General features: G+C 35.2%; 1 protein-coding gene across 2 annotated transcripts in view; it reads left to right on the plus strand.

Annotated features, from left to right (window-relative positions):
- The window catches only part of CWC27 (CWC27 spliceosome associated cyclophilin), a 227,022-nt gene that overhangs the window by 158,169 nt on the left and 46,756 nt on the right, over positions 1-22,097 (plus strand). For both annotated transcript variants that reach the window (XM_068535403.1, XM_068535402.1), the window contains exons 13-14: positions 4,725-4,834; positions 9,136-9,239. In XM_068535403.1, coding sequence (XP_068391504.1) covers positions 4,725-4,834; positions 9,136-9,239 — 214 coding nt within the window. The remainder of the gene's footprint in view (positions 1-4,724; positions 4,835-9,135; positions 9,240-22,097) is intronic.

A 22,097-nucleotide genomic window follows, 5' to 3' on the forward strand; every position in this document is an offset into this window, starting at 1 on the left:
CCATTTATTATGGTCTGGGAGGAATTCAGGACCTTTTTTTGGTAGGACTTTATTTCATCAGGACACATCCAGTATGGTGACCTGATGCCTTTTTATGTCAGATTGGAATATTTTCTTCTAAGTTTTCTTGTATTTCAGACATGAAGAAGAAATAAGCAAGCTGGTTAATAGGTTGTGCTTTAGAGCTAGACTGCATGGTTTCTTATGCTTGTGTTTATAATCCCTGAGATAAGTTACCTAACCTCTTACTGCCCTAGTTACCTTATCAGCAAAATGGGGTTAATAATATGACTTCCTCATAGGGTTGTTGGTTATGAGGATTAAACAAGTAATTCAAGGTACTAGTATCTGGCACATAGTGAGTACTTGAAATGTTAGCTATCATGTTAGCTATTTTCAAGTCTGGTACTTTTCCTACAATTAATTTAAGATCTGGTATGTATAAAATTTGATTAAAACATACTTTGTAGCTTCCAGAAAGTATGATGAGATACGGAGTATGATGAGATGTCAGTAGCTTTGGTATTTTTCTATATCCACTAAAGTCTGTCCCTTTTGTTTTCAAATGTTGTTTACTATTATCACTAGTAAACAACATTTACCTTTATTTATATAAACGTTTTTATTTATTTTGGGAATTTTTCAAAAATTTCCTTGAAATAGTGGATCTAGATCTATTTAAAATCATTTATAAGTAGCTTTATTAACAGTTTCTGACACATAATAATTGCTTACTAAAGTTTTTTTAAAAATGAATGAATGTGCAGCTACTTGAAGCTTTTAGCTCCTTGAGCTCTGGTACTGAGACAGTAGAGGGTATAAGCCCTTTTATCTATAAAATGAGATTTGTAATAGATGGATACCATTGGTTCATTAGCTAAGTAATCAATAATTGAGTAGTCATCACTTCTTTATGCTCAGAACAAAAAGGTTTTGTAATGAAGAGATTCAAGTGGAGCAAAGATTATGTTTCTGACTAGTTCTTAGGGAAGAGTTAGAGACATTCTTTATAACATGCAGGGGGAAAAGTGCAGTATTGAACCTTTAGTCTTACTACAGATCGTCACCAAAACTAGGAGTCAGAACATAAGTTTTAGCCCAAGTTCTGCTGCTAATCCACGTGGGACACTAGCTAAGTTCTAGTGCTCTAGCAAACTGACGCTCTAGTAGTAAATTGATGGTTATAGTGTTGTTGGACATTCTTGTCACCAAACCCTTTTATATATATTTCCTAATATTATCTCAGAGGTCACTAAGATATTAAAATTTTTTTATTCTGACACTATAACAAAGGTAAGCTTTAACTCCTCTCTAGGTGGCTAATATTCTACCCAAGAATCAGCAACGTAATACTTACAATCAATGGCTTGATTTCTTAACTATTTTTACATATATTATGTTTATTTTACTCTTTAGATTACTTTCTAGAATGAAAAGCCTGCATCATGTATGCTTTAGATATCATTCATAGCATTTCCTAGAGTGTCAGGCATGTGGGCAACACTTACTAAATTTTATTTTCTGAACTGAAGTTTTAATTGAAGACAGTAGGGCACAGTGTGGGATTTTAGTATCATAGAGACCTGGGTTCAAGTTCCAGCTTTAGTATATTCTAATTGTGGTCTTATCCTGTTTCCTAATTTGTAAAATAGGTTTATAGATACTTTCTTCATGGATAGTCAAAGAACCTTAGCGTGGTACCTAACATATAGTAGGTTTTTAGTAAATGTTCTTTTTTCCCCCATTCTTCATTCCTATTTATTTAGCGTATATTTTATAGAAATTTCAGTTAATAACAAATAGTTGTCATACTGTGTCATTATTTATAAATTATCATCCAGCATATATTGAGATTTTTAAGAAAAGCAGAAGTAGAGTACTCTGTACTTAAACTGATTTTTTTCAAACTCCTTTAATATTTTATTAGCTAGTTTTATGTGACTAAAATCATCCAATCACTTATTCAATTTTTGTTTATTCAGGGGCATTCAAATACATGAGAAATGAATGTGCTACTTCCTGTTCTGGCAACATGGACTGAGTTAAGACAGAACTTTCTCCTTCTACAAATATATAGAAATTCTGGATAAAATATGATCCAGCCCAATTTAAATACTTAGCTAAGCTTGAAAGATACAGAGAAGGGGCTGGCAGGGTGAGGGAAAGTGAAGGGGGGTGGGGGCGGGGAGAAAGAGAAGGTAAGAAAGAAAAGAAAATTCCTACGTACCAGAAACAAAGGTGAGGCATAACCAGAGTATCAGGTGGGCAAGTTGACACTATAGTTGCCCAGGGGGATATTGGAACCAGATGTAGGCTCTGATAGCTAGAAGCTGAGGTTTTAATCTCACACTTGGACAGAGATATAGTCTTGGACCAAGAGAGGAAGGAACTAAAAAAACTGTCCACCTGGTCAGGAAGGCCACAAAGAAGCATGTCATTTTTCAGAGCTATATGTGGGAGGAAAAAAAAAAAGTCTATCATAAAAAAAAATCAAAACTCTAAAACTCTACAAGGCACAGCTATAAAGTCTGAATGTACACTGCCTATATGGTACAGGAATCCTAAGCCAGGAAATTAACTTGGGGAAAAAATGGCTGTGCACTAACGGAACCCCTTAATTTCCTGGTAGAAACAAATGCAAAAGCTCTCTGTAGGACTCCTTACATAATCCTGGGTGCCAAGGATTCCTATGGAGCATGATGAAGATGTAGCTCTAGCTGTAGGTACACACACAGTCAAAAATTAGAAAACACATGGAGAAATAACCATTCTGGGGAGAGAGTCAGAAGACATAATAGAAGGATCCCCAAGAATAACCTGAAAGATAAAACATAACAAGTGTCTAGAATTTTAAGCTATGATTATTAAAATCAGTGACTCAGTTTATATCTTAAAAACTGATTAGATACAACTAAACAGAGAATTAGTGAACTGAAATATAGAGCTAAGGAAATTACTCATAGTGTTGAGAAATAAAAACATGAAAAATGAATGTGCTGTGAACATTTGATCACAGTATAAACAGAAGTAGTTTATACTGATATGATACACCCAGTTAGGAAATAGAAGAGTTGACCATATTTTTCACACAGTTGATTTTGTGCAGCAGATATCATTGCATTTGACTCTGTGTACCATGTAGAAGTGTTTGGGTTATAGTTTCCATGCAGTCCAGATGGAACCTTAGCAGGCTTAATCCTGGTATCACCGATGTATATAATGAAAGGTCAGCTGATTTCACAGCTATTCTCAAGCTGTTTGCCTATTCATTTTGGCTAGAAATAAAAACACGAGGAGAGGAAAGACATCCTAAAGCCAGACAATTAAAAATCTCAGAAGACTAAGAACTAGAGAACCCATTGTGAAATGATTACCACAGTCTAGCTAATTAACATATCCATCACCTTACAGAGTAACAGTTTGTGTGTGTGTGTGTGTGTGTGTGTGTGGTGATCAACTTTCTTAGCAAATTTTAATTATACAATGCAGTATTATTAACTGTAGTTACCATGCTGTACATTAGATCTCCAGAACTTTTCTATCCCACATAATTGAATCTTTGTACCCTTTGACCAACATCAAAATCATATTAGGTAAACATAAAAAGACTACTTGTTTCTTAGTTCACACATTTTTTTTAACTAGACAATCTCTTGAACAAAATGACTGATTATTAATACATTACACATTACTTATTTTCCTCAAACTAGGTAACAAAGAGGCAAGCAACAAACCAAGGCTTGAATAGAAAGATTATTGGTATTCTTGATTTCAGCTGGCTCATCTTGGTTTGCCAGCCAAAGATGAGAAGAGATAGGTTTTTGGGGTTTTTTTTCCCTTAAATCACAAATTTTCATGAATGTATATAAATGTAACATACTGTAAAATATTAGTACTTTTTTTTTTTTTTTGAGGCAAACCTGTAATCTGTGAACCCAGATGTTAGCTAATCTTTGTTTGTATGGAATTATTGCAGGATCAAATCCATAGATTTTTTTTTTCTAATTTCTAATTTAGTAAAAATTATTTCTATCTGCTGTAGGTAACTGTCCTGATTTTTTGTTAGATATATTTATATTTTATGATGCCATTAAATTGAAATTGTTTGTTGTTGTTATTATTTTAACTGGGGAGCAAAAGTGGCAGGTAATTGGAAAATCAACCAGTATTGAAAGATTATATCTTATAAGGCAAGAGAATAATGTAAAATAGTATTGCTGAATTTTAGGAATACCTTACTTATTTTAAAAGTGAGATGGGGGGAGGGTTAGGGGGAGGGATAGTTAGGGAGTTTGGGATTGACATGTACACACTGCTATATTTAAAATGGATAACCAACAAGGGCCTACTGTATAACACAGGGAACTCTGGTCAATATTATGTAACAACCTAAATGGGAAACGAATTTGAAAAAGAATAGATACATGTATATGTATAACTGAGTCACTTTGCTGTACACCTGAAACTAACACAACATTGTTAATCAACTATACTCCAATATAAAATAAAAATAAAAAAAATAACTGAGGAAAACAGTGAGATAGGTGATTTTATAGTCAAATAAATACAGTTGAGAACAACTACAACAGTACAGTATATCATAAAGATGTTTATAAAATTGGTTGGTAAGTTAACATCAATCACTTTCTAATCTCGGTAATCATTGTGGAGCTTCAATAGCGCCTTTTTACTATTTAGCCTAAGACTATTCTATTATTCCTCAGAGGAAGAGGCTGCTCCAGATGGTGCTGTTGCAGAATACAGACGAGAAAAGCAAAAGTATGAAGCTCTGAGGAAGCAGCAGGCAAAGAAGGGAACTTCCCGTGAAGACCAGGTAACTGCACAAACCAAAATCCATACGCAGTTCATTGCCTCTTAATTGTCTTCAAGTGTTGTTAATGGAGCCTAATTTGATTATACACAAGGGGAAACATCACCTCTTAGAAATGGAAAAAGATATATTAATATAGGGGTGAAGTGACAAGGACCTTGGCCACTTAAGCAAAGATCCAGGTGATAGAGTTCTTTCCTGACATAAAGGCATAAAGCCTAGAACTTTTAGGTTTCAACCTTGTACTCCCTTATTAAACACAGGAAGGAACGTAGTAAAACCACATTTTACCAGATACTCAGGTAGAACCTTTGACTAAGTGAATATTATGAGATGGGGTGATTATAAATGATGAAGGTATCTCTTCTGAATCAGCATCTCACCTGCTGCCTAGGCAGCTCCACTTGAAATTGTACAGTGCCTGTAAATAAGGCACTTTGTCCGCTAGTTGACTTCTACCATAAATAATACCACGGAAGTCTGCTTACTGAAAGTCATTCCTGAATCTTTAAGTAGTAATATAAGAGGATTGTCAGAAATCAAGAATAAAAAAAGACAGGAAGCGAGCTCATCAGTTTGAGAGTCAACACCATGCAGCACTTGGCACTTGATAAAATGAATCTCTTCAGCAGCTCTTTATGTTGAAAAGCTAGGGGGCAGACCAAAATTACTTATATTCGGTGCTGCCATATATACATGAGAACATGCCATTTTAGGCATATAAATAAAATAGGCAAAATAAAAGTAAATTAAAAAGCCCAAGCCTGTTTGAATAAATTAATCTAATCGGGAACTATATTATAAATGACACCTAATTACTTGTAGGGAAGATCATGCATCAGTGCCCAGCGTGAAAATAATCGTAGGGAAAATTCAACAAGAATTCAGGTACAGGAAATTGTAATTACAGAGAACTAACGTGTGCAGTTTTCAAAAGAAATGGCACATCAAATGAAATTAAGAAAAAGTACTTAATTAACTTGTTTTCATGGAGTCACAAAGTCCTCTGAATGTACTACCAAAAGATGTGAAGGACCACTCTTATTCTTGCATTCCTCTTTCTTCCCTCCTAGTAAATAATTATTAAGGATCTACCATGTCCTAATCACTGTATTTGGTGGTAAACGAGGTAGAAACATCCCTGTCTTCTCTGAGCTATCAGGAAAAAGAGGCAGTTAAGTAATACTAATAAAAGGGGGTGAACATTATGACAGGTTAGATACAGGAAACTATGTCAATGTATAACAGTAGGACCTAACATGGCATAAGAATCTGGGAAGGCCTCCCTGAGAAAATGATTTGTCAGCTGAGCTTTGAGGGTTGGATAGGACATAACATGGCTAGACTAAAGGGACAGTATATGAGGAGTCTTTGACCTCTTTTGCAAAGAACTAAAAGATGTTAAGTATGACTGGAACTTAGACTAAGAGAAAGAAAGAGATGAGGCTGGAGAGGTAAGCAGGAGCCAGTTCACACAAGATATTTTTGAGCCATATTGTGGAGTTGAGATTTACCCTAAGAGCAATGGGGAGCCATCGAAGGAAGGAGGTGATATGATCTCATTTGCACTATGGGAAGATCCCTCCAACCTGGCTGCAGTATGGAGAGTAGACTGGACCCGGGGCAGGACTGGCAGCACAGGAGCCATTTGAGAGACTCTTCTGTGTAGATACGCATGCACAAAGTGTGCCAGGGCAGGCCCCTTCAGCACAGCTTCTTCATGCCGGACGGCTTGCTCTGTGCTGAAGAGCATGCTGTTAATGGTTGGCCCTTCATTCCTTCAGCAAAAGCCAGAAGACTAATTCCCCTGGAGATGCCAAACAGAAACGCCTCCATGCAGATCCTATCTTCTTCAACCTATATTGTGCCCTATTTTTTTTGTGGTGTTAGCTTTTCTGCCTAGTGTCCTTTCTTGCCTTTCGAATGCAACTAGAGAAAGTCCAATCTTGACTATAGGAGAAACTAAGGAAGGCCGAGAGGATGTTGTTTGCCATAGTCCCAGTCCTCCTTCTTTGAGCAAATGCCAATAGCACGTTAACCGGCTCTAAAAACAGACTGCCTCGCCACTTTCAACTCAAAAGAATAAAATCCAGGTCTAGCGCAGTTTTCTAGGAAGTTTTAAAATTTCATTCCACTAAGAGGTCTCCTTTGTTTTCATTTTTCTTTATGCCCTCAGAAAAGACGTTTCCAAGTGTGTGAAAATCCACCATCAAAAATTGATGGGGTTTGCTTTTAAGTGATAGATAGATAGATGGGTATAGAGATATAGAGATACACATGTAGCGATATATATTTATATAATATATAGATATATACACACACAGACACACTTAAGAAGCCTTGAAGGATATATACCAAATGTCCACAATGGTTACTTATTCTTAGTGGTGGGATAATAGATATTTTTGTTTTGCTTCTCTTTGTTTTCTAATATTTCTACAATAATCACTTTTCTTATTATAAAGCAAATACAATAAAAGTTTGTAGGTGAAAGGTTTTTTTAATGAATAAGGTTTTAAAACAAAGGATGTTTTCTTTATCTGTTAACATTGTTTGAAGAGCTTAGTCCTATAATTGCTACTCTGGAAAAAGATAAAATATCTAAACCCTAACATGCTAGCAGCCCTCAGAATGCCTATGAGGATATTCTATAGAATTTATAATGTTTCCTTAAAACTCATCTCGTTCAGCAACTATGGTAATGTATATATTTTCCACTGTTGTCCATGTGGGCATTAAATTTTGCAGAAACATATAAGGCACTTTTCACTATCATTTTTTAGCAATAACTGCCTTTGTTTCTTGCAGATATTTTGACATCACCTGTCTTTATTGAGCTTAGGTTCTAGACCACCAAAACCTACTTAATTTTTTCATGAACCATGGTCTTAATGATATTTTAGATAAATTCTGGAGCCTCCAAGTTACCGTGATTCTTTATTATATTTGTTATTCACATATTGAACTATCACACACATTTTTCCTTATGAAATGTAAGTACAGTTGGCCCTTGAACAACACAGCTTTGAACTTTGTGGGTCCACTTATATGTGAATTTCTTTCAGTAAATACGTACTACAGTTCTAGACCAACTGCAGTTGGTTGCATAACCACCAATGTAGAGGGAGAGCTGGCTGTAAAGTTATGACTGGATTTTCAACCGCTCAGAGGGTTGGTGCCCCTAACACTCATGTTGTGTAAGGGTCAACTGTATTTTAGTACTGAATTCAATGTACCAGCGTCTTAATTAGAAACTTGATTTTTTTAGACAAGGTAGTACTTTATCCCATCTCACAGTTATGTACTTTCTAAAACTATAGAATAAAAAAACATTTCTCTAATTTCTGATTCTCTGCTCAAATTCTGAAGCAAACTGTTAAGGTATAGCCAGGGGACAATGTGATTAAAATTTCAGGCACCTGCTGTTTCCTCTTACCTACAAAGGGCATTGGAGCCAAAAATAAAAATATCAGAGAAATAGTCCCTTTTTTACAAAAACACACTCAACGTTGATATTTACATCCTACTTCTTTCACTTAACAATAGAATATAATATTTCGTGTGTATAATTTTAGTAATAGTGTAATCACATATTCACTGCTTTTTACCAAATTTATCTAGCTCCTTATTAATAGACATTTAACATGTTTCCATTTTTCAGTTGTATGAATATTGCTGCAGCACACATCTTTTGCATAAGCCATTTTCAGTGTTTCAGATTATTTTTCTACATGTATTCCCAGGATTGGAATTATTGAATCAAAGGGAATGATCATTTGAAAGTTTCTGATATGTATAAAAAACTTTCCAAAGATGTCACTCCAATTTACGCACCTTCCAACAATTAACATGTTCATTCATTTCACCTTCCCCAACATTGACATTTTTATATTTTTGGAAATTTGTTCAATACTATTTGTTTTTTGGTGTTTTGTTTTTGATTTCACATGTCTTAGTGAACTACCTCCCTATCTTGTGGACACTAAAAACTTAGCTATTAGTAAGCATGCATTTTAAAGTTTAAACATCTTCTACATAAACAAATTTATTTTCCCCAAATCAGAAAATAGTCACATATCCCTGAGGGAAAATGTCAGTGCAAGTGCAAATGGGGCAATGTCAAGGTTTGTGAATATCAATCACTGTTGCAGCTGGAAGGCAGTTTTGTTATTTTCCTTCAAAATTAAAAAAATTAAGTGTTTTACATCCTGGAAGGATATTTTCTTTTCTGCCAAATTTAAATGTCTCTTCTGAAATTATATTTATCCTTATCAGGAAACTTAGCAGTCTAATTGTTATTTCAGACCCTTGCGCTGCTGAACCAGTTTAAATCTAAACTCACTCAAGCCATTGCTGAAACTCCTGAAAATGACATTTCTGAAACAGAAGTAGAAGATGATGAAGGATGGTAAGGCCTTTGATTTCTTTATATTACCATGAACAAACAAGCTCAAAGCAGAGACACTATTAGGATATTTCTACTATATCATCCCTCCCTTTTTTTTTTCAGACTTTACCTTCAATTATACCCTCATCATTATAGGGCCTCAGCACCCTTTTACTTCATTTCAGTTCAGTAAGCATTTATTTAGTGCTTGGTGTATTCCCAGTATTGTGCTAGCCAGTAGAAAATACACAGGAAATATATGACCCTATCCTTGCCCTAAATAACTTTCTAATATTGTGGAAAAGATAAAGACTCAGGTTAAACAGCTAGAAAACAGCCTTAAAAGATTCTGAGTCATTAACTTTTTACACTTTCCCACAAACATTTTAGAACTCATTAGTCCATTTCATAATCCTACCAAGTTCCTCTTCAAATTATAACCTACAGGATCCTAGCAACACATGCATAGTTAACTTATTTTTATCTTTGGATATTTTTCAGCTTTTTAAGACACTGATAAGAAATAAAGGGATTAATGACTTGTATGTGTCCTGTGCTTAGCACTTTATCCTATGCTGGCGAAAAGGAAAAAAAAAGAGTAAGCACTGTGCTTTTCTCTTCTCACACTCCTCTGCCCTCCAGCTGACTCCACATGTAGTATATTAGGCCTCCCCGCACCTAACTGCCTCCACGCCCGCACTACACCCTGGCTCAGGCACATGGCTGCGAGCAAGCCAGTGGGTCACCCCCCACACATGACTCACCCTCTGGAGCCTCTGAACTGTCACATGTGCCATTACCCCAACCCAGAATCATAGCCTCACTCCTCTCTGCCAAACAGCATCTCTCCCCTATTTCAAAACTCTGTTCAACACTCCCATCCTCCAGGAAACCAGTCAGCAAGATTTGTTGAGCACTCACAAATCTAGAGGGTGGAGGAAAGAGGGCTGGAACACATATTAAAAAAGACATAAAAACACTTATTAAGAAAACATTTAAGCAAGTAAGGCTCTGCAACTATATATAACTTTAATCAAAAGGGCCGGGTGATGATGATTTGAATGGGATGAATCCTACCTACCATACGATCCTGGAAATACTTGTATATGTCTCGATACGTGATTTCTGTATGATCTGGGTTATGAGGCCAATTTTTGTAAAACCCTAGGTCTCTTTTAATAGGTTTCTATTACTTATGTGTATTTGTCTATACTTAAATTCAAAGTTGCTTAAGGCAGAAGCTGGCTCCTCCCATAGTTCTTTGCCAAAGGTGAAGGCTCAGTGAGTGCTGAATGACCCATAGAGATAAATGCACATTGCACAGAAAAACTTTCTTTTTATATGACTGGACAGGTTTAGTTTTATTTTGGATTCTTTGAATGTCTCAAAATATCTTTCAAATGTTTTGGGTTCAGCCACTACACACAAAAAAATGTTTTGCCAAGTCCTCTTCCCCTTATTTTTGAATCCATATGCGTTTTTTAAGGAAATATGATCCATGTGTTTCTGATTCATTTACACTTAACTCATCAAGATGGTGTTTTGTAAGAGCAGTTTGATGCCCAATAAGTTTTTTTAACCTTTTTGTAAGCCATTTAAGTCCTTTTTTATTGAACAGGAAAGTCACCAACAAATTTAAACCCAGAAGTTTCATTTGAAACTCAACCCACAGGATTCAAATTTACTTTCAACTAGGCAAGACCATTTACCTTCCCAAGGTCCTTCCTAGTCCCCTGGTTCAGTGTCCTCTCATTCTGAATGCCTCATTAGCGTCAGATATCAATTAGTGTTTTCGAAAGTGTCATTCTTGTTTTTGATGTGATTTCACAATACAATCAATGTTCTAACATCCTCATTAGAGAGTTAACCAAATGGGGAAACTTCACCAGATTGGGGGGAAAAAAAAAAATCACTGGTCAATGACATTGGCTAGTTCTCCATCTGGGGAACAAAAATGAGTGGTAAAGGAAGGGGAAATAGGGTAAAGGAACCATTACCAGGGGTTCCTTTCTGCTTGCAATTGCAGTCACCTAACCAGAAAGTCAGAACTCTACACTATGTACCTACATACTTCTTGTATATTTTTTTAATCTAACATCTAATTAAAGTACCTTTAGTATTCTTACAGAATGCATGGGGGCACTTATACACAGCCTTTTTGTTGCACTGTAGAATACTGAAATCTTGTAACCTGATAAGCAACAGCATCACTTCTGTTCATAAATAAACCAGTTCAGCTTTATCAAGTCTCTGGTGATTTCGGTCATCTCTCATGAAGTATACTCCACTCGGAAAAGAAGTCTTGTATTCAAAGTGATTTATAGCAAATATTATGACTTCATGGCATGTGCATGTGTGTTATGCATAAATTACATGGTTCCCAGACTATTTTGTAGGTCACGCTTGCCGCTTTTCTAAGAAGTGAAAGTCAGCCAGTGCTGTACTACACCGTCAGGGTCTGTTATCTGAGGTAAAATGATTGCTTCTAAGACATTTTTATGTGTCCACATGAGTGACCACACATTGAGGGATCATTTTCATTTTCTGTCAAGATAGAAACCATTACCAATTTGTTATGTTTTCTTTTACTTGGCAAACTGTTCTATTCACATTTTTGGCTGAGCTGCTGTATTGGCATAGTATACAACAGACATTTGGGTACCATTCAGCAGCATTCTACTTTTTATGCAAAAAAAAAAAAAAAAAGAAGTCGGAGGGGGAGAGAAAGAAAAGAAATATGATTCTATTGTAAACACTGTATATGGTGTTTGCTAATTATTCCCAGATTTCACTGTCTAACAAGGCATTTAAGGAAGTGTTATTAGTAGATCTAAGCTGAAATGCATGATAGAAATTTTTCACTCAAAATTATTATCATTCTTCCTTTGTTGGGATATATACTGCCAATATTTGATAGTGGTAGTGACGGGCACCAGACTGTAGTATAGCAGCTAAAGGAGGCTCTTTGCCACTACATTCCTTCATCCCACAGCATCACACACTCTTACAGCTATAGAAACCTTCAAACATGGATTTTATAAAACCAATTAGATACATAGCAGGAGTTATCAGCCAAAGGATTCATATGACCATGTGGATGAAGTCCATATGCCATTTTGGGTTTGGTTAGATAAAGCTTGGTTAGCTCCCAAAAAAAGTTTTGAGAGCTGTCTGACAAGGCAGTAGAGAGACTTGTAAAAAAGAAAGCCACCTGCTCCTTAACACAACAAAATTGGCATTCTAAGAGGAGGGAAAAAATTAAATCTATGAGAGTAGACTGCAGTCTTGTGAACATTAACTATTCACTACTATGTTCCATTGAAAATTCTTTCCAGATTGTTAACATAAAACTTCACAACAAACATACAAGATAAAATAATAAACAATATAAATGTCTATCTGCCTTCCTCCCTTTTCCTCTTCTCCTCTCTCTCCCCTTCACCACTTTCCCTTAGTACATACAGTATTCAGTAATATAAGGATAGGAAAACACTAACAATTGCATGGTTGCCTCAAGTAAATATTTTCATTTTTTTATTATATAAAGAAAAGATATTCACTGTAGAAAAACCAGAGTACAGATCCCGCAAAAGAAGTAAATTAAATCACCTGTGATCCCAAACTCAACAATAAATACTATTAATTTATACATACATATATATATATATATATATATATATATACCCTTCCACATACTTTTATGCATATTTTAAGCAGAAATGAGATCATATAATACTACAGTTTTATAACTTGCTTTTCTTCCCTCAGCAATATATAGTGAGTACTTTTCCTTGCCATACGTAATTTTATGATATACTGTTTGAATTCTGTACTGTGACCATATAGTATTCCATTATATGCTGAACCATGGTTTACTTGATCAGCCCCATGTTGTTGGATATTTAGGCTCTTTCCAGTTTTTATTATTATACACAGCACTGTAATGAACATCCTTATATCTATGTCATTGCTGCTTTTCTCAGGATAAATTTCTAAAACTGGAATTGCTTAGTCAGTGGGTATGCATGTTAGGCTCTGCTAAATATTTTCAAATGGCCCTACCAAAATGCCATTCCAATTTATACTCCCAAGTAAATATCATTTTTATGACTTGCTTTTAGGGCTGTTAGGATCATAAGAATTAATTAAGGTACTTTGCAGCGTTTAGTGAAAGAGAATAACATTTTAGAAGAAATGCTTTGCCCTTGTAAACTTTTAAAAAATACACAGTCTGGTTTGCTTCTGTTTTTAATATAGCTGGTACAAATTACAATGTAACTCCTCAAGATCATCAGCTCTAAGTATTCTTGTTCTTGTTGCTGAAAAAGTCTCCAAGATAATCCTATGGGTTAGAACTTTATGATCTAGATTTTTTTTTTTCAGTTTTATTACTGCACCTTGGCTTGCATTAAAAATCAGTCTTGTCTATCAGCCAGACAGTTTGTTTCTGCTAAAGACTGGAGTTCTGAGAACCAAGTTAGCATAGCATGGAAGCAACAAGTACCAGTTGTCTTGAGTATCCAAAACAGTGAAAATTTAATAATGCAGATGTTAAGAAAAAAAAAAAAAAAGATTATAAACTGTTAGACCCATTTAGACCTTGTTATAAGATACCATTAAAGGACATAGCCTCATTTCATTGTTTATATTGGCAAAGCTTTAAACACCTTTTATATGTAATACTATAGTTACAGATGTAATACATATTGTATATGATTTGGTCATGTATTGAGTGAAAGGGGCTGTGACAACAAATGAATATTTTAATTATAGTCCCCACTTCATTCAAGCAGGACATTGCCAGGCATAGGTAACAAGCTGGTGTAGACAAACACAAATACAGCTCTAAGGAGACTGTGAGACTGATGAAAGCCCAGGTTAGCCAAGTGAGAGACCTTTACCCTTTAGTGTAGGTGGGACAGCAGGTCTCAAACTGTTGGTCTCTGGACCACTTTCATACTCTTAAAAATTACTGAGGACCCCAAAGAGCTTTTGTTATGTGAAATATATTTATTGATATTTACCTTATTAGAAATTAATACTAAGAAATTTTAAATCACTTCAAAATAACAATAATGAACCTATTACATGTTAACATAAATGACATATTTTTATGAAGAATAATTACATTTTCAAAGCAGAAAATATAGTGAGAAGAGTGGTATTATTTTTCATATCTCTAATGTCTAGCGTAACAGGAGCAGCTGGATTCTCATATCTGCTTCTGCATTTCACTCTGTTTTGATCTCGTATTTACATCATGTGTTCTCTGAAAATTTTCACTGTACATTCATGAGAGGATGAGAATAATGAGGGCAAATAATGTCTTAGTATTCATACAAAAATAATTTTGACGTTGCAGGCACAGTGATCCCCAGTACTTTGAGAACTGCTGGGTTATAGCATCTCTAGTCATTGTGTGTGTCATGATGGTCCTTATTTATCAGAGGTTATGACCCAATCTGTAGGTCCTGGGAAGCTTCATTCCAGATCCTGGTTTGTGATCCTTGTTCTCAAGCGATACGAAAGTAGTGCTTTCTGAATTAAATGTGCCCAGCACCACTGGCCTAGACCTGTTACAACACAATTCTTACCACTTCCACAGCAACCCCTTACTGGCCCTCAGCTGCTTTGGAATGGTCTGTGGCATGCCAGTTTGATTTTATTGTTCTTGTTTGTTTTTCCCCAGCTCAATTACATTGAGATATTAATATATAACATTGTTTAAGTTTAAGGAGTACAATATAATGATTTGATACACAAATATATTGTGAAATGTGTACCACAGTAAGGTTAGTTAACACATCCTTCACCTCACATAATTACCATTTTGTTGCTGTACCCCCCAGAACTTATCCATCTTATAACTGAAAATTTAAACCCTTTGACCAACATCTCATTTCCTCCACCCCCTAACCCCTGACAACCACCATTCTACTGTTTGTTGCCATGAGTTCAGTGTTTTTGGATTCCACATATAAGTGGGATCATAAACTATTTGTCTTTCTCTATCTGGTTTATTTCATTACTTAGCATAATGCCCTCAAGGTTTTTCTTCTATAGGGTTGGCCATAAGATCTTACGGAAAAAACCTGAACGAACTTTTTGGCCAACCCAATATTTTATGCCTGAATAATATTTCATTGCATATATATATATATGTGTATATATATATATATATATATATATATATATATATATATCTCACATTTTCTTTCTCCATTTACTTGTCGATGGACACTTAGGTTGTTTTTATGTCTTGGCTATAGTGAATAATGCTACAATGAACATGGTAGTGCAGCTATCTCTTTAAGATAGTGATTTTGTTTCCTTCAGATATATATACATAGAAGTGAGATTGATGGATCATATGGTAATTGTTTTTAATTTCTTGAGGAACCTCCATACTATTTCCACAGTGCTATACCAAATTACATTCCCACCAACAGTACATAATGGTTCCCTTTTCTCCACATCCTCACCAGCATTTGTTACTGCTTCTCTTTTTGACAGTAGCCATTCTAACCGGTATAGGGTGTTATATCATTGTGGTTTTGATTTGTATTCCCTTATGATTAGTGATGCTGAGCATTTTTTCATGTACTTGTTGACCATTTGTATGTCTTCTTTGGAGAAATGTCTATTCAGATCCTCTGCCCATTTTTCAGTAAGATTGATTTTAATTGCTTTTGAGTTACGTAAGTTCCTTATATATTTTGGATATTAACCACTTATCAGTATATAGTTTGCTAATATATTCTCCCTTTCATTTTGTTGATTTTTTTTTTTCCTGCACGGAAGCTTTTTAGTTTTAAATGTAGTCCTGCTTCTTAACATTTGCTTTTGTTGCTGTGCTTTTGATGTCATATCCGAAAAGTCTTTGCCATGACCAATGTCAAGGAGCTTTTTCCTTTTGTTTTCTTCTAGGAGTTTTACTGTTTCAGGTCTTATGTTTAAATCCTTAATCATTTCAAGTTCATTTTTGTGAATGGTATTATATGAATTAGGGGTCCAATTTCATTGTTTTGCATGTGAATATCCAGTTTTCCCAGAACCATTTGTTGAAGAAACTATCCTTACCCCATTGGGTATTATTGGTTCCCTTGTCAAATATTGGGTTGGCGATAAAAGTTCATTTGGGTTTTTCTGTAAGCTGTTACAGAAAAACCTGAACGAACTGTTATGGCCAACCCAATATTAGTTAACCATATATGCATGGGTTTATTTCTGGGTTCTTGACTCTGTTTCACTGGTCTGTGTGTCTGTTTTTATGCCAGTACCATACTGTTTTGATTACTATAGCTTTGTATTAGAGTTTGAAATCAGGAAGTGTGATGCCTTCAGCTTTATTTTTGTTTCTCAGAATTGCTTTGGCTGTTCTGAGTCTTTTGTGGTTCCATACAAATTTTAGGATTTTTTTTTTTAATTTCTGCCAAAAAAATACATGCCATTGGAATTTTGATAGAAATTGTATTGAATCTATAGAAGACCTTAGATGGTATAGACATTTTAAAAATATTAACTCTTCTGATCCATTAGATATCTTTCCATTTATTTATGTCTTCTTCAATTTCCTTCATCAGTGTCTTACAGTTTTTGGTGTATAGATCTTTTACTTCCTTGGTCAGATTTATCCCTAAGCATTCTTTTTTTATGCCACTGAAAATGGGATTTTTAAAATTTCTTTTTCAGATAGTTCATTGTTAGTTTACAGAAATGTTTTGATTTTGTACATTGATTTCATATCATGAAATTTTACGAAATTCATTAGTTCCTATGGCTTTTGGATGGAGTCTTTAGAATTTTCTATGTATAAGATCATGTCATCAGCAGACAGAGAAAATTTTACTTCTTCCTTTCCAATTTGGATACCTTATTTTTTTTTCCTTGCTTAATTGTTTGGGCTAGGACTTCCAGTATGGTGTTGAATAGTTGTGGTGATAGTGGGCACTCTTGTCTTGTTACCAGTCTTAGAAGGAAAGCTTTCAACCTTTCAGCACTGAGTATGATGTTTGCTGTAGGGTTTGTCATATATGGCCTTTATCATGTTAAGTAATGTTCCTTCTATAACCAATGTATTAAGAGTGTTTATCATGAAAGGATGTTGAATTTTATCAAATGCTTTTCCTGTGTCTATTGCGATCATGCTTTAATTTTTTGTCTTTCATTCTGTTAACGTGGTATATAACATTTATTGGTTTGCGTATGTTGAACCATCCATACGTCTCGGGGACAAATCACGCTTGATCGTGGTGTATGATGCTTTTAATGTGCTGTTGAATTCAGTTAGCTAGTAGTTCGTTGAGAATTTTGCATCCATATTCATCAGGAATATTGGCCTATAGTTTTAATTTCTTGTAGTGTCCTTATCTGACTTTGGCATCAAAGTAATTCTGGCCTCATAAAATGAGGTTGGAAGTGTTCCCTCCCCTTCAGTTTTTTGGAAGAGTTTGAGAATAATCGATTCTTCTTTAAATGTTTGGTAGAATTTACCCATGAAGCCATCTGGTCCTGAGCTTTTCTTTGTTGGGAGGTTTTTGATTACTGATTCAGTCTTGTCACTTGTTATTGATCTGTTCAGATTTTCTATTTCTTCATGATTCATTCACACAGTAGTCTCATGCTCCATTGTATTTCTGTAGCATCAGTTGTAGTGTTTCCACTTTCATTTCTAATTTTATTTGAGTCCTCTCTCTCTTCTTCTTGGTAAGTCTGGCTAAAGGGTTATCAATTTTATTTTTCAAAAAAACCGCCTCTTAGATATGTTGATCTTTTCTATTATTCTTGTCTCTATTTCATTTATTTCTGCTCTGATCTTTGTTATCTCCTTTTATCTGCTAACTTTGGCTTAGTTTGTTCTTCTTTTTCTAGTCCCTTGAGGTGTAAAGTTAGGTTGTTTATTTGAGATCTTTTTTTGTTTGTTTAACGTATGCATTTATCACTATAAATGTCCCTCTTAGTACTACTTTTGCTACATACCATAAGTTTTGCAATGTTGTGTTTCCATTTTTATTTGTTTCAAGATATATTTTGATTTTCCTTTTGATTTCAACTTTGACCGATTTGTTGTTCAGGAGTATGTAGTTTAATTTCCACTTACTTGTGAATGTTCCAGTTTTCTTCCTCGTCATTGATTTATAGCTTCATATCATTGTGGTTGGGAAAGACACTTGGTATGATGTCACTGTTTCTAAATTTGCTAAGACTTGTTTTGTGACCTAATGTATGATCTAACCTAGAGGATGTTCTGCGTCCACTGGAGAAGATTGTGTATTTTCCTGCTGTTGGATGGAATATTCTCTATACGTCTGTTAAGTCTTTAAAGTATAGTTTAAGCGCAAGGTTTCCGTATTGATTTTCTACCTGGATGACCTATCCATTGTTGAAAGTAGGGTATTGAAATCCCTTACTGTGGTTGTATTGTCATCTATTTCTCCCTTAAGATCTGTTAGCATCTGCTTAATATTTTAGGTGCTCTGATGTTGGGTACATATATATTTACAGTTGTTATATCCTCTCAATGAATTGGTCCCTTTATCATTATATAGTAACCTTCTTTGTCTCCTGTTATCATTTTTTCCTTAAAGTTTATTTTGTCCGATATAAGTATAGCTACCCTTGCTTTCTTTTCATTTCCATTTGTGTAGAATATCTTTTTCCATCCCTTCACTTTAAGCCTCTGTGTGTCCTTGAAGCTGAAGTGAGTCTCTTGGAGGCAGCATATAATTGGGTCTAAAAAATTTGTTTTTCCATCCAGCCATTCTGTACCTTTTGATTAAAGAATTCAATCCATTTACATATAAAGTAATTATTGATAGCTAAGAATTTACTATGCTTAATCTTGTTAGTGGTTTTCTGCCTGTTTTGTATGTCTTTTGTTCCTTTGTTTCTTGCTGTCTTCCTTTGTGAATTGATGATTTTCCATAGTGGTGTACTTTGATTCCCTTCTCTTTATCTTGTGAGTATCTACTATAGGTTTTTGTTTTGTGGTTACCCTGAGGCTTACTTGAAACATTTTGTAGATATAAAAGTCTATTATAAGCATCTGATAACAGTTTAACTTTGACCACATACAAAAACTCTGCTCTTGTTCTCCCCACAAACATTTTATTTTTGATGTCACAATTTACATCATCTTATATTGTGTATCCAGTAACAAATTATTGTAATTATAGTTGTTTTTAGTACTTTTGTCCTTTAACCTTTAGAGAGTTAAGTAGCTAACACACCACCATATTACAGTACTAGAGTATTTTCAATCTAACTATATACTCATCTTTACCAGTGTGTTATATGTTTTCATGTTACTAACTAGCATCTTTTTGTTTCAGCTGAAGAATTCCTTTCAGCATTTCTTGTAAGGCAGGTTTTGTGATGATAAACTCTATCCATTTTTGTTTGTTTGGGAAAGTTTTTATCTCACCTTCACTTCTGAAGGACAACTTTGTTGGGTAAAGTATTCTTGGTTGGCAGTTCTTTCTTTCAGCCCTTTAAATGTATCAAGTCACTGTCCCCTGGCCTGCAATGTTTCTGCTGACAAATCTGCTGATAGCCTTAAGGGGGTTCCCTTGTATGAAAGAATTTTTTTCTCTAGCTGCTTTTAAAATTCATTTTCTTTTATTGTAGACAGTTTTAATATAATGCATCTTAGAGAAGATTGTTTTAAATTGGAATTATGGGGTGACCTATTAGCTTCATAAACTTGGATGTCCAAATCTCTCCCCAGATTTAGGAAGTTCAAAGCCATTATTTCTTTTTTTTTTTCTTTTTTTTTTTAACATCTTTATTGGAGTATAATTGCTCTACAATGGTGTGTTAGTTTCTGCTATATAACAAAGTGAATCAGTTATACATATACATATGTTCCCATATCTCTTCTCTCTTGCGTCTCCCTCCCTCCCACCCTCCCTGTCCCACCCCTCCAGGTGGTCACAAAGCACAGAGCTGATCTCCCTGTGCTATGCAGCTGCTTCCCACTAGCTGTCTACCCTACGTTTGGTAGTGTACACATGTCCATACCACTCTCTCACTTTGTCACAGCTTACCCTTCCCCCTCCCCATATCCTCAAGTCCATTCTCTAGTAGGTCTGCGTCTTTATTCCCGTCTTGCCCCTAGGTTCTTCATGACCATTTTTCTAAGATTCCATGTATACGTGTTAGCATACGGTATTTGTTTTTCTCTTTCTGACTTACTTCACTCTGTTTGACAGACTCTAGGTCCATCCACCTCACTACAAATAACTCAATTTCGTTTCCTTTTATGCCTGAGGAATATTCCATTGTATATATGTGCCACATCTTGTTTATCCATTCATCTGTTAATGGACACTTAGGTTGCTTCCATGTCCTGGCTATTGTACATAGAGCTACAATGAACATTGTGGTACATGACTCTTTTTGAATTATAGTTTTCTCAGGGTATATGCCCAGGAGTGGGATTGCTGGGTCGTCTGGTAGTTCTATTTTTAGTTTTTTAAGGAACCTCCATACTGTTCTCCATAGTGGCTGTATCAATTTACATTCCCACCAACAGTGCAAGAGGGTTCCCTTTTCTCCACACCCTCTCCAGCATTTATTGTTTGTAGATTTTTTGATGATGGCCATTCTGACCAGTGTGAGGTGATATCTCATTGTAGTTTTGATTTGCATTTCTCTAATGATTAATGACTTTGAGCATTCTTTCATGTGTTTGTTGGCAATCTGTATATCTTCTTAGGAGAAATGTCTGTTTAGGTCTTCTGCCCATTTTTGGACTGGGATGTTTGTTTTTTTGATACTGAGCTGCATGAGCTACTTGTAAATTTTGGAGATTAATCCTTTGTCAGCTGCTTCATTTGCAAATATTTTCTCCCATTCTGAGGGTTGTCTTTTGGTCTTGTTTATGGTTTCCTTTGCTGTGCAAAAGCTTTTAAGTTTCATTAGGTCCCATTTGTTTATTTTTGTTTTTATTTCCATTTCTCTAGGAGGTGGGTCAAAAAGGATCTTGCTGTGATTTATGTCACAGTGTTCTGCCTATGTTTTCCTCTAAGAGTTTGATAGTGTCTAGCCTTACATTTAGTTCTTTAATCCATTTTGAGTTTATTTTTGTGTTTGGTGTTAGGGAGTGTTCCAATTTCATTCTTTTACATGTAGCTGTCCAGTTTTCCCAGCACCACTTATTGAAGAGACTGTCTTTTCTCCACTGTATATTCTTGCCTCCTTTATCAAAGATAAGGTGACCATATATGTGTGGGTTTATCTCTGGGCTTTCTATCCTGTTCCATTGATCTATATTTCTGTTTTTGTGCCAGTACCATACCCTCTTGATTACTGTAGCTTTGTAGTATAGTCTTAAGTCAGGGAGCCCGATTCCTCCAGCTCCGTTTTTCTTTCTCAAGATTGCTTTGGCTATTCGGGGTCTTTTGCGTTTCCATACAAATTGTGAAATTTTTTGTTCTAGTTCTGTGAAAAATGCCAGTGGTAGTTTGATAGGGATTGCATTGAATCTGTAGATTGCTTTGGGTAGTAGAGTCATTTTCACCATGTTGATTCTTCCAATCCAAGAACGTGGTATATCTCTCCATCTATTTGTATCATCTTTAATTTCTTTCATCAGTGTCTTATAATTTTCTGCATACAGGTCTCTTGTCTCCTTAGGTAGGCTTATTCCTAGATATTTTATTCTTTTTGTTGCAATGGTAAATGGGAGTGTTTTCTTAATTTCACTTTCAGATTTTTCATCATTAGTGTATAGGAATGCAAGAGATTTCTGTGCATTAATTTTGTATCCTGCTACTTTACCAAATTCATTGATTAGCTCTAGTAGTTTTCTGGTCGCATCTTTAGGATTCTCTATGTATAGTATCATGTCATCTGCAAACAGTGACAGCTTTACTTCTT

Source organism: Eschrichtius robustus, chromosome 2 (genome assembly GCF_028021215.1).
Source record: "Eschrichtius robustus isolate mEscRob2 chromosome 2, mEscRob2.pri, whole genome shotgun sequence".
In the NCBI taxonomy this organism is placed as follows: domain Eukaryota; kingdom Metazoa; phylum Chordata; class Mammalia; order Artiodactyla; family Eschrichtiidae; genus Eschrichtius; species Eschrichtius robustus.